At 43.3% G+C, this 13,667-nt stretch overlaps 1 protein-coding gene across 1 annotated transcript in view; it reads right to left on the bottom strand.

The window, feature by feature from the left end:
• Positions 1–13,667, bottom strand: part of PTK2 (protein tyrosine kinase 2) — a 192,929-nt gene that overhangs the window by 83,919 nt on the left and 95,343 nt on the right. The window contains 3 exon segments of the mRNA XM_070382716.1: positions 1,800–1,854; positions 8,843–8,905; positions 9,896–9,975. Of these exon segments, the coding sequence (XP_070238817.1) occupies positions 1,800–1,854; positions 8,843–8,905; positions 9,896–9,975 (198 nt within the window).

Genomic DNA, 13,667 nt, shown 5'->3' with positions numbered 1-13,667 from the left:
AGGCACATACACCCCAATCCTATTTGCCATCAATCAATCAATCATAGCTTTCAGTTCAGTCGCTCAGTCGTGTCTGACTCTTTGCAACCCCATGAATTGCAGCACGCCAGGCCTCGTTCCATCAAATATAAGGTAAACTTTTGACACTTCAGGGTCAGCATTAACTACAAAGGATCTTCTAGAAATCCAGATATGAAGGGGAAAGGCACAGAAGACAAAGTGGCTCTTGGAGAACCAAATATTAACTGATCAGGCCATTCTATAGGTTAGTCTGGAAGAAACAAGAAGGTGTGTCACGGGGGTCTCTCACCTCAGCTACACGTGTATCGCAGCGCCTGAGGCCGGCACCTGGGGTGGCCTATTTTGAGTATGAGGACCCATTTTAAAAGCAGGATAACTTCTTGAACTCCCAAATGCCAGCAGCCATGCCTCTGGGGGTTACTGCTTCCCTGCACACAGCTCTGACCAGACTCTGCACGATTCTGAGGCCGCCCCGGGATGCACACATGGCCACTGGAGGGCCTACCAACGTGACCCAGCCACCTTCACACCCCTTCCTGCTTTCTAAGGCTGCACTGGGCCATGCGAGATTCTGTCCAGTGACGGGGCAGACGCCCTGAAGAACAGTGTCTGACATTCGTGAGCACCTCCCCTCCAGTCCACCCAGCAAAGGGCAGACGGGTGCACAGGGCAAGCTTCTGTGCCCATGCTAGGGCCTCAAGCTACAGATCAAACTGAGCCCCACGCGACTCAAGGTGTCAGGTCAGAACCTTCACCAACGCAGGCCAGCTCCAGAGCCAGCTTCTGAACCACTGTGCTTGGGCGTCAGTGGACGGGATGGTGTCCACACGGCTGCTCCAGCGTGGAACGTGACCTCTGTGACACAAAGTCACAGCAGCAACAGCCACAGTTCCAGAGTTTATAAGTTAGACTGCGACAGGTGCTTGTGTTATGTGTGTGTGACCCTTGGGTCAGGAAGACTCCCTGGAGGAGGAAATGGCAACCCACTCTAGTATTCACGCCTGGGAAATCCCATGGACAGAGGAGCCTGGCAGGCTATAGTCCATGGGGTCACAAAGTCAGACACAACTGAGCGACTAACACACACACACATATGCACACACACACACACACTGATGTGCTAAAAAGCCACAGCAATCCTACCTACCCTATTTCCTTTGTTGTGGAAATAAGAAACCAGGTCCCAAATCATGAGGCTAGGAAATGGCAGAGCTCCTCTGAGCTGGACTCTAACTTGACACAAAGCTCTATTCTCACAACGCACTCGACCGTGTTCTGGAAGGGCTGGGGAGCCACACATCATATCCCCGATGTCCCCTCCCCTGCGGTGGGAGCTGCAAACAGAGGCAGGAGCTGACATTCTGCAAGAAGTTACTAACAGGAAGGAGCGTCCCCCAGTCAAGAGAAGACAGACCTTCAGAGTGCACGTCTAAGCAAGCAAGCACGCACACACACACAGCAGCACCTGTGGCTCTGCACGTGCTGCTGCTTTACTTCTCTGAGTTGAAACTGAGACTGTGAAGACTGAGGTGATGCATTCACCACTGTGAACACAACGCTCCTGGTTTTGTACTGAGTGCACACACAATCAAGACACAAAACCACGGTTTTCTGGGAGAAAGCTCCACCTTTAAAAGTCTACTTCCCATGAATACGACTAGAGTAACTGTCAGCTTCTTATGTTCAGACTTTTACAGGTAAGAGGGAAGAGCACGTGGCACGGGGGAGGTATCTGCCTAACACGGTCATCTGAGTATGATAAAGACGATGCTAATTACCTTGACTGAATCCAGTAAACTCCTAGGGAAAAACCGCTTTAAACCAACATCTTTCCTGAAATACAGAAAGAAGTGAATTAACAAATGATACCACCAAATCAGCACATATAATGACACTGTTGCAAGAACATAAAAGAAGTTTATTTATCCTTCCACACATTATTCAAGAAGGAAATACATATATTAAAGCTCCAAATGACTGGCATAGTCATGGAACACTTGGGACAAGTAATTTTCTAGATGTGTGCAGAAAACATTGAGACAAGTTGGTTTAGGCAGAAAATGTTTTTGTAACCCTTAACTATTACAAACCCTCTAAATATTGCCTCTTTTACAATGTGTAAATAAACTGCAGTTTTTTGAACACTCTTTGAAAGTTAGCCTTATAAACCTCAATTCCAGCTGGATAATGCTATATTTATACAGAAAGTAGGCTGGCCTGATTAGAAAAAGATTTGAGTTATACCAGGGATGCTTAAATTACCTTAGATTAATCCTAAAATCTGATGATCCTTAAAAATCAACATTAGTCAATGTTTAAAATCTAAGTTTCACACAGAAAGCAAAACAAAAAGAGAAATTAAGTGATTGGCCTAAGGTCAAAAAACTGAACGTGAGGACATGTTGGAAGTCCCAGTGATTTTCTTTAGATCAGGCTACAAAACCAACCATTAATAACAAGTGCCTCACGGCATTCTGACCGAGAAAACAGGTGAGAGAATGGATCCTTCTCACGGGAAAGACTTGAAGGCTAAAGGAGAAGGGGACGACAGAGGATGAGATGATGGGACGGCATCACAGATGGCATATGAATCTGAGCAAACTCTGGGAGACAGTGAAGGACAGAGGAGCCAGATGCAGTCCCATAGGGTCACAAAAAGTCTGACACAACTGAGCAACAACAAAGTTTCTACTTATTGATACTTTGGATATAAGTGAGCCAGGCTTTTTGGCCACTAGGTGGCAATCACGCTAGTAAGATAAAGCAAAGCCTCTGGACATGAAAGATGATCAGGAGACATAGAAGATATAAAAGGATCATGGACAAAAGTGAAATATAAGTATCTTTTACATTAAAAAAATAAAATGAATATAAAATATAAAAAAATAAAACAAGGATGACTTCACCCTTAACTATAAGTGAGCAGGTACTACAAACAAAACCACAGAAAACAAGTCAGAATTTATGTGGTTGACTGCATATCCAAACATTTTAATCCCCTATTTCACACTCTACTAGTTAGAACCTAAACCAGCGAACTCCTTGCTAAGTCCTGGTCTCAGATCTCATATCCTTTTATTATTCTATGACGATGATGGCGATGACGATGTTTAGCACATCCTTACAAAATCCTTGCTCAGCTCCCATGACACACTGTTTACTGGTTTTACTAATCAGCAAATTCACATAACTCTTGGCTTGCCATTCTTCTAATCACTCTTGCTTATAACTTCCCCTTCTTATCTTCTCAGATATGAACAAGGGGAAAGTGTCCACCCAAGTTCTTCCCTCTCTTGCTGCCTCCTAACAAGACAGGAACTTAGCATTCTAAGGATTTCGGAGCTAATCACTATGGGAAGTGGCAAAATAAGCACATAAAAGATAAACTAACACCACAGAGCATTTTCTTCCCTGTTTCCCTTGTCAGGGACTTGCTTTATGCAGAGAGTTCTGCCCTGGAATTTCGGCTTTGCAGAAGGATGGATCTTAATGCCTGGTGGATCTTAAGGGCTGTGACTTAATGCCTGTCGACCTCAGGTGACACCTACGTGTAACATGGGGCCCACTAACTCCTACTGACAACAGTGGTGCTGAGAGGAACGAGGAGGTGTTAGGGACCTAGAACCCTATGGGGGCAGCTTCCTCTCCTCTGGAAATACCACGGTTGCCCCTGCTGTCTGGTGAGAGTCTGGTCTACGTGCCTGACCAGCCGTGGTCTTGAGCAGAGGCAGGTGTGACCTAATGCTGCCGCGAGCGGAATGGGGAAGAACCGGGGACACAGGCAGGTGGGTGAGTGGACAGCAGACTCGGGAGGTGCTCTGGATGCAAAGCAGTGCTCAGGAAAAGGTGATAGGGGAAGGCTGATGCATGGGGACGGGGAAGGCTGATGCATGGAGACGAGGAAGGCCAGGGCCAGCTTTGGGAGGCCCAAGGCTGGAAAAACCTTATTCACACATATTAAGTGAAAGTGAAATTGAAAGTCGCTCAGTCGTATCCAACTCTTTGCATCCCCGTGGACTGTATAGTCCGTGGAATTCTCCAGGCCAGAACACTGGAGTGGGTAGCCTTTCCCTTCTCCAGGGGTTCTTCCCGACCCAGGGAGTGAACCGGGGTCTCCTGCATTGCAGGCGGATTTTTTACCAACTGAGCTATAAGGGAAGCCGTTAAGCTTATTATAAATGAATTCTCATGTCAAGGAATTAATTTGTTTCTCCTTTGGCACTACTTCTGAAAAGATTCAGACCTTGTCTGTTGCTTTAATTAATACTTTGTGGACATCATTCCTCTTAGATTTAAAGCTCAGGCAAAAAAGCAAACCAAAATCAACTTTAAAATATAACTGTAATGCAGATTATCATACAGTATCCCTATCTTATCCTCATCCCCAAACTCTCAAGAACTGAGTATCATTAAGAATACTACTAAGGTCCCTTAACCTCTAAAACGATACCTTACAGTCTTTTACAAATGGATAAATGTTAAAATTCTCTAAGTTTAGGAGAAACTGTCGTTGCTTCCTAACAAACCTCTCACCCTAGGCTACCAGGTGGCATCTATGGATGATGGATGGCTGGCAAGATTCAAGGGGCCTGGCGCCCTGGTGATAAGGAACACTGATTGCCTGGCACAAAGAGAAATAACCTTCTATCCTGGTTAAGCCACTGTCAATCAATTCATGCCAAATCTGTGAGCTTTCCCTTCATCAATATATTATCACAGCCAACTAAAGAAAGCATTAGATCACCAATGACAAGAAGGACAATTAAAAAAGAAATGAAAGCAACGCACCATTAGAATCAACCTCAGCTAATTTTAAATCAATTCACTGAGGAAATAGCAACAGAATATCTAATATTCTGCAAAGTGCCAGAAACACCAGGAGCTCCCTACATCAATACAGCTTACTCTAACAGAGGAGAGACAGTCACACCAACAACTACAGCAAGACACCTTTCTTTAAAGAGCAAACCACTTCATAAGGAAATGAGCAGAACTGAAAAGTTACGTGATTTACTTAAAATACTTGCACAGTACAATTCTGTACTGTGGAGAAGAATCATCGGTACGTAAGTCTTCCTTCTACAATGTTACATTAGGAACCATAATTCTAACACTGTATTATTAGCTTATTTTGGTTTCATCTGTCATCGTTAGCAATGCCATTTTTCAGCTAGATAACAAAACATTTTTCTTAACACATCCCATCTGACTCCTGTCTGTGATTTATAAGAGACATAAGTAAAAGAACCATCTGTGTGCACTCCAGAATGCGCCCTTGCACTGTGAGACCCCAGGAGGCCAAGTTTTGGGGTTGGGAGCTGGGGTTCCCCTCTGCCTACAGAAAAGGCACCATGGTTCTTCCAGAGTGGGAAAGACATAGAAAAAAACACTGATTAACTCTCTGGATGATTTAAAGAAAAAGTACAGAAAGTTTTACATTTCCCACTCTCCAAAGTTGGGCTGATTTTTTTTGCATAATTGAAAATAGCTATTTTGAAATGTGGTAAAGTTGAAGGTTCACTATGTTATAAATTACTGAGATTGTCCATAAATTTTCTGGCAGAAACCAAGAAGCTATATGGACTATTTCAGTTTTTCTCCTTATGGGTAAGGAAAAAGAGAACCCAGAATAAACTAATAAAGAACAAGTAACATTCTGCACTCCTGTATAATTCTTTTCCATACCGAGAAAAAACATTCACACTTCTAAGTGGCTCCAGGCTACTAACAAACACAGTAGAAAGGACGGTGCCGACCGGCCAGACGCCTGGCTACCCATCCCCGGGCAGGACTGCCTCAGCGAGCACAGAGCACCACCCCCGGCCTCACCGTGACCACAGCCTTGCACGGGCCTTTCAACGGCCGCAGCAGAAGACAGAACAGAGGAAAGACCACAGTTAGACTAGAGTTGCAAACAGAGTGATGACGCTGTGAAAGGCCTGCACTCAACATCCCGGCAAATTTGGAAAACAGCCGTGGCCACAGTCCTGGAAAAGGTCAGTTTTCTTCCAAACTCAAAGAAAGGCAATGCCAAAGAATGCTCAAACTACCACACAATTGCACTCATCTCACATGCTAGTAAAGTAATGCTCAAAATTCTCCAAGCCAGGCTTCAGCAATACGTGAACCATGAACTTCCACATGTTCAAGTTGGATTTAGAAAAGCCAGAGGAACCAGAGATAAAATTGCCAACATCCACTGGATCATTGAAAAAGCAAGAGAGTTCCAGAAAAACATCTGCTTTATTGACTCTGCCAAAGCCTTTGACTCTGTGGCTGTGGAAAATTCTTCAAGAGACCACCTGACCTGCCTCCTAAGAAATCTGTATGAAGGTCAAGAAACAACAGTTAGAACTGGACAGGGAACAACAGACTGCTTCCAAATCGGGAAAGGAGCATGTCAAGCCTGTATACTGTCACCCTGCTTATTTAACTTATATGCAGAGTACCATCATGAGAAATGCTAGACTGGATGAAGCACAAGCTGGAATCAAGATTGCCGGGAGAAATATCAATAACCTCAGACATGCAGATGACACCACCCTTATAGCAGAAAGTGAAGGAGAACTAAAAAGCCTCTTGATGAAAGTGAAAGAGGAGAGTGAAAAAGTTGGCTTAAAACTCAACATTCAGAAAACTAAGATCATGGCATCTGGTCCCATCACTTCATGGCAAATAGATGGGGAAACAATGGAAACAATGACAGAATTTATTTTGGGGGGCTCCAAATTCACGGCAGATGGTGATGGCAGCCATGAAATTAAAAGACGCTTGCTCCCTGGAAGAAAAGTTATGACCCACTTACAGAGCATATTAAAAAGCAGAGACATTACTTTGCCAACAAAGGGCCATCTAGTCAAAGCTATGGTTTTTCCAGTGGTCACGTATGGATGTGAGAGTTGGACTATACAGAAAGCGGAGTGCTGAAGAATTGATGCTTCAAAACTGTGGTGCTGGAGAAGACTTTTGAGAGTCCCTTCGACTGCAAGGAGATCCAACTAGTCCATCCTAAAGGAAATCAGTCCTGAATATTCATTGGAAGGACTGATGCTGAAGCTGAAACTCTTAATACTTTGGCCACCTGATGCGAAGAACTGACTCATTTGAAAAAACCATGATGCTGGGAAAGACTGAAGGGGGGAGGAGAAGGGGATGACAGAGGATGAGATGGTTGGATGGTATCACTGACTGGATGGACAAAAGTTTTAGCAAGCTCCAGGAGTTGGTGATGGTCAAGGAAGCCTGGCATGCTGTAGTCCATGGGGTTCCAAACAGTTTGACACGACTGAGCAACTGAACTGTGAATAGAGTAAAGCTACCCTCCAAGAACAAGGCAAAATAAAGGAAATGACAAGATGACAAAAGCAGAATTTCACCTCCAAAGACACATTAAAAAAGAAATTCTAAAAAATGTGCTTTAAGAAAAAGGGTCCTTTTATTAGAAGACAGGCTGAGCTACAAGACAGAGTCCAGCCAACACAGTGACACAAGCAGGCCGCAGGGCTCCTCCTGACACCCCACAGAGCTGGGGGCGGAAGGCAGCCACAGGCGGGGATGCGGCGCCAGGGCTGAGCAGGCACCGGGACGTCCAGTTGTGCCACTCACGCCCTGGCTCTCACCAGAAGCCCCCATCCCCACCGCCGCTGGAGCCCCCTCAGCAGCCACCTGGGGGCTTCAGGAAGCAGATCGAGACAGTCCAGCCCCCCAAAGTCACTGTCAGATACAGAACACAAAATGGCTGGCATGAAAAGCTTGAAGAAATAAACAGCACAATCCTTATCTGTCCTTATTTAATTTGTTAAGAGGCAGAACATATGGGACATGTGTATCCATAAACACACAACCACAAATATTTAGTACACTATGTTAATATATTAGGTTCAGAAGTCAAGTGATGAATTCCAACTAAAACAAGACAAACTGCTCGGGGTGCTAACTCATTTGTTACAACTGATACAAAAAAGGCACTGCAAGATAACTATCCCAGCTACTACCACAAGCTATCATCTCACACGGTTCTATCTGCTCAAGACTAGTTCCCCAAACATTCACTGCTACTTTTATTTTAAATGAGCATATCTCCCCTGTAAAACCTTGTTTCCAAAATGATGGCAGATTACATTTTCACAGTGTGACACAGCTTGGCTGACCTGCCATGTCAAGTCTTATGGACAGCCTTTCACTTCACTGCAGTAACATCCTCCAAACAGCACAAGAATTTCAGTAATAATATGGCAGGAAAAGGTGCTGGCAAAAAGCTGCACCATCGCTAATGAAAATAAAACTGGAAATAACAAATACCAAAAATTTTTGCTGAATTAATTATCAACAGACAATTTGCAGAACTTTCAGCTTCCCAAGACATAAGCCCCACTTTGTCCTTTATGCATTTTAAACAATCTAACAGTCTAATGCCCACTAATTTCACTACTGGAAAAACGTTCAGTTATCCTAAATACTCTGATACACGAGCAACAAATAACTCCCATATTTTAACTAAGCAAAAAAGAAAAACAAACTTAATAAACTTAGAGACTATAAATAATAAATCAGTATAAATTAGAAGTGAAACTCCATCCCAATATGGTTAAATCTACAGAGACAGAAAAGTTTATTATTTACGTGTTAACAAGCCAAAGACTTGTTAACAAGTCTTAAGACATTTATCAACAAATTTAATGTTCGCTAACCCCATTAATGATTAATGTCATCAAGAATTCAATAATAGATTTTTTTTTAAGTAAAGATAAACTAGTAAAATCTAAGTCTGAAAAACGACTCAGCTCTGAACATGCACGGGCAGACCTAACGCCACACTTACTCCAGCACTTCGTAGTTAGACTTCTTTTCCAGGGCGTTGCCGCGCATCTCCCAGTACGATCGCCTGAAGCAGAGAAGAGAGACACTCACAGATCTGCGTGGAGAGCGTCTGCGATGTTAAATGACTAAAAACTACTGCGCAGCTCAGTCACAAACATTCTGACAGTAAACTACCAGGAAACAATAGACTTGAGTCTCCACATTACTCGTCCTCCATTAGGCAGCAGCAATCAGCTAACACACTGAAGGAAAGGGTCCAAGTTCGCTTTCCAAGAGAAAACTGTAAAGGAGACCAGTGAGAGACGGCTTCCCCCCCCTCCCCCCCGCCGCCCCTGGGATATATAATTAAGGTTGAAAACAAATGTTCATGAAGCTGCTGGCACTTATACTTAATGATCTGTGGGTCTTACAGGAACTGTTATTTCATAACTTTATACAATATAAAAAACAGGGATCTCCTGGGAAAAGTATCACTGTTTTGAGTACACATAATCAAGTTTTAGCTAATTTAACCAACTCATCTTAAACTGGCAGCCTGGGGTAAATTTTAATTAAAATCATAGCTGACAAAGGTAGAAATATTCTTTTATTCAAAGTTTAAAATGGTGGCACAGAATACATGACAAATGCTAACAGAAATAAGAAATGCATTCTCAGCTTCCCATTCCCCACAATGGTAGCCATTAGACGCAGGTGATGGTTCACGTTCAAGTTTAAAGCAGTAAAGCTGCACGTCTGAGTACTCAGTGTCCGCCTCAGCTAGTGGCTGGCACGGGGATCTCAGACACTTCCTTCATCACAAAAGGTTCTCCTGGGGAGCTCAGCCTTAGACTTGCTTACACACTTGTGCTCTTATCATTCCATTCTAACTATCATGAAATATCATCTTAAAAGATTCTAGAATTAGCAACTTAACCTAATTCAGAATATTCTTAAATTTTACCAAAGTTTTTTTTATTATTTTATTGATAATCTTTACGAGGAAAAGGAAAATACCTAGAAATAAAGGAAAACATTGCTGAATAAAGACCTTGATGTCTAGTCATCTTCTTACCGTATTTCTAGACAACCCAACTTCAGTGCAATGTCCTGGTCCACTTGGTCAGCGATCTCTAACATATAATCGCTCTTCACCTACAACAGAAAGGAATGGGTACAACAGTGTCACTGTAAGAGTATGCTGCAGACCTAGTAAATGTGTGCGGGCATCGTCCCCACACTTCATACGCACTGTGTCCATAATGACCCCTGATGCTGGGTGTACAATGAGCAATGTCAGAGAACAGTGAGTCAGTCTTCTATTATGAAGAACTTTTATCACCCATGAGCACTTGAACGTCATCCGAATCACGGAACATCAAGCGGTTCTCTGTACCCTCTCATGTTGTTGAAGGTCCCTTTCCATGCAAACTTGTGTTCAAATTTTCTGAACTCAGACTGCAGCCCCAGCAGCATTTCTGGACCTCAACACAGGAGCAAGGAAATCTGACACTGTTTCAAAATCCATTGAATCCTGCAACTGACATGCTTCCACCTAACCATCAACTGTAACTCGTGAACCTGGTGCTTGAAGTGGGACATAAAGAGAAGGCTCTAACAGAAAGTGACAGCTGTCTTCCGAGCAATGACTATGAGGGACTGAGGTCAGTATCTGAGGGTGCTTATCAGTGTGAAAGTATTTTCAAAGATGAGACACGTAAAATCTCACAGACAAGCATCAGGAGACCAACATCTGCAACTGACTTTGATGGCAGAGAGCACTCATTTTGAACCTCAGTTAAGTGAAATGTTACTTCTCCCCTCACAAGGAACTCATTCTTCTCGTTAGTAGGCCTATCTTACAAATAACTGCACTCCATTATTAAATTATGAATATCACCAGTACAGAACTCAGTGTAAATCAGTCTTGTCTCGTTACACAAGTATTTCAGGATACCCTCCACTTTGCCTCTTGAGCCTCAATCCTAAAACATTCACCTCTGGCCCTTTCCAGAAAAAAAAGAGTGCTGATCTCTGCTCTAGGAAAAATTCCAAAGATCCTCTTCCTCTACGACTGCTACCCAGCCTGTCAGTTCACCTGCTCAAAAGATTTCTACTCCCCAGTTAACTACTCCGTCCACTTCGTACTGACAGTTCATCATGATAAGTCCCCTTGAGAAGACCCCCAGCTCCCCAATCTCCCTTACCCCTTCACTTTAACTGCTTGGTAAAAACAGCAAACACTGAAGCCCACCGCCCTCTCCCTCTGCACACTTACTGCTGAGCAACTAGAGAAGCCCTGCTGTGTGTTTGGCTTTAAATTCATGATGACAGACCTCAAATGGCACCAGAAACTGCCTGGAAGCTCTGCGATGCCTGCCCATGAAGCTTGGCAACACACAGATGCGTATTTTCTCCAGTCAACCTGCCACATCCCTTTCTTAAAGATAAAATGAAAGTCTTCTCTTTAAAGCTCCAGCACCTAGAACCTGAGGGGCGGCTGTGCTCACCTACTCACGCCTTCTCCCAGGACGGGAGCGAGGCCGGCTCAGCCAGCAGCAGGCAGCCACCTGGCTCTGATCTAAACACCATTTCTTCTGAAACCTCTGCTCTGTTTTCTGCCTTAGCACCCACACCTGGGTAGTCGAGAAATACTGACTGACTGAAGAGAGAACCCATGAATGAAAGAATAAAGTCATCAAACTGGGATGTGGATACCTCTGTGTGTGAATGCTATTTTCCATGAAAGAGTTACAAGCATTGATCATTTCTGTTCCTTATACATAGCAGGCACTTAATGATGCCTACTATGATTCAATGGAATGAATCAATGGAAATGAATTACTCAACATCTCACTAAAGTAAGTAAAAAGCTTTGATTCTAGAATCACTCTATTTACACTTCAGCTGGCTTCTTCTATACAGCAAAAAATAAGTCTGAATTCATAAAGAGTTTTATTACTGAACACAAAAAAATGAAGAGATAAAAACAGTATCTATGTGAGTTAGAGAGACACCACAGTTGTTCAGAGCGACGTGTTCACTGGGCTCTCAGCTTACGGTTTGGTGCACACCTGGAAGCAACCACAGCAGAGCATCAACTGCACGCTGAAGAAAACACATGGTTACAAAACTGCCTTAAGATAAATCACTAGGACTTTCAAACGCTATTCAAAGGTGGGAAAGTGTAATCACATGTTTTATTCATTCATCAAAAGCACACTCATATTAGTTGGAAAAAAAACAGAGGGAAAATTACTTCAACCATCTTTATGGAAAACCCCTTTATGTACAAACATGACTTGAAACTTCTGAGAGTTGTTTTTCCTACAGCAATGACCTACTACTCTTGACTGAGAGCTGCGTGCCCACGGCCTGAGGTCCGTTTGAGTCTGTGTTCTCTGCAAGGCGTGCTGATCCACGTGGAATGAGCCATCTCAGAAGAGCCTCCCCCTTCCCCAGCTCCAGAGGGTGTGTTCTCTGAACCACTGTGCACATCACAACCTGATGCTGTGTGCTCGTGAAATTTTCTGCAAGACGTAGGGTTTTTAACACTCAGTGCTCATTTCTTTACAAAGCATTTCTTGACTAACTTTCATCTCCTACTAACTACCGGCAGAATTCATTGCTTTCTTTTGTGAAATAAGTGCAATTCACTGAAGATTTACATGTGTGTGATATATACTTGCTTCGAGTAAAGATACTCATTGCCACGTCAGATAGACTTATGTATGACTCTCATTTAATCTTCAGAGCATCACTGTGAGCAGGACAGTACTATAATCCCCAATTTAGAGCCTTAGAAAGGGCCTAAGAAGACTGACGGTGACAGCAGAGGTACTGTGTTATATTCAGGGGCTAGGTAGTACGCTGTTTTAGATTCATTATTTGTAGTCTGTACAATGACTCTTTCTTAAGACAGGCTTTGGTCCTATTTTATACATGAAGACCAGAAAACTTAATTACTCAAAATTAATGTACTCAAGGTCACACAGCAAGCATTAAAGTTAAAACTCAAAACCCATCCACTGACCCTCACTACTCAAGGTGCAGTGTGTACCTACACCTCCTTGTGAACTCTGAGAAAGTGCAGACATTCTCCACCAGAAGGAAGATTAATGACCAGTGAGGACCACAGCGCATCGCCCCGGTAGCCCAGAGTCTAACACAATGGCTTCACACGATCTCCTACTCCATCTTACCCCTTGCTTTCCATCGTGTTCTCCTCTTATACCACGGATTACTACTGTTTACGAACTCCAAATCCAGCAAATTTGCAAGTTTTTTCCAAGCAAAGACCTTTCAAAGTTGTTTACTGTATTAAATTGTTTCCATGTTGATGTCAATTTCCTACTTAAAAAACAGGATGTATCTGGACTTCCTTCTGTGGGCAAGTATTATATTTACATTCATGAGCTTTTTCATCTTATTAAGCACAGGTTTTACTATAAAAACCTCTCACATTACTAATAAAAAATTCTAATCCTATGCTATGCTAAGTCACTTCAGTCGTGTCCGCCTCTGTGCGACCCCATAGACGGCAGCCCACCAGGCTCCCCCGTCCCTGGGATTCTCCAGGCAAGAACACTGGAGTGGGTTGCCATTTCCTTCTCCAATGCATGAAAGTAAAAAGTGAAAGTGAAGTCGCTCAGTCGTGTCCGACTCTTAGCGACCCCATGGATTGCAGCCTACCAGGCTCCTCCATCCATGGGATTTTCCAGGCAAGAGTACTGGAGTGGGGTGCCATTGCCTTCTCCATCTAATCCTAAATTACTCCATGATTTATTTCATGCGCCACATCAATGCTTTGACTACCTCATGAGATTTTTTTTGGTCTTATTTTGGTC

This window comes from Bos mutus, chromosome 14 (genome assembly GCF_027580195.1).
Source record: "Bos mutus isolate GX-2022 chromosome 14, NWIPB_WYAK_1.1, whole genome shotgun sequence".
Lineage (NCBI taxonomy): Eukaryota > Metazoa > Chordata > Mammalia > Artiodactyla > Bovidae > Bos > Bos mutus.
Note: the sequence above shows the minus strand (reverse complement) of the source record. Positions and strands in the feature narration are given on the sequence as shown.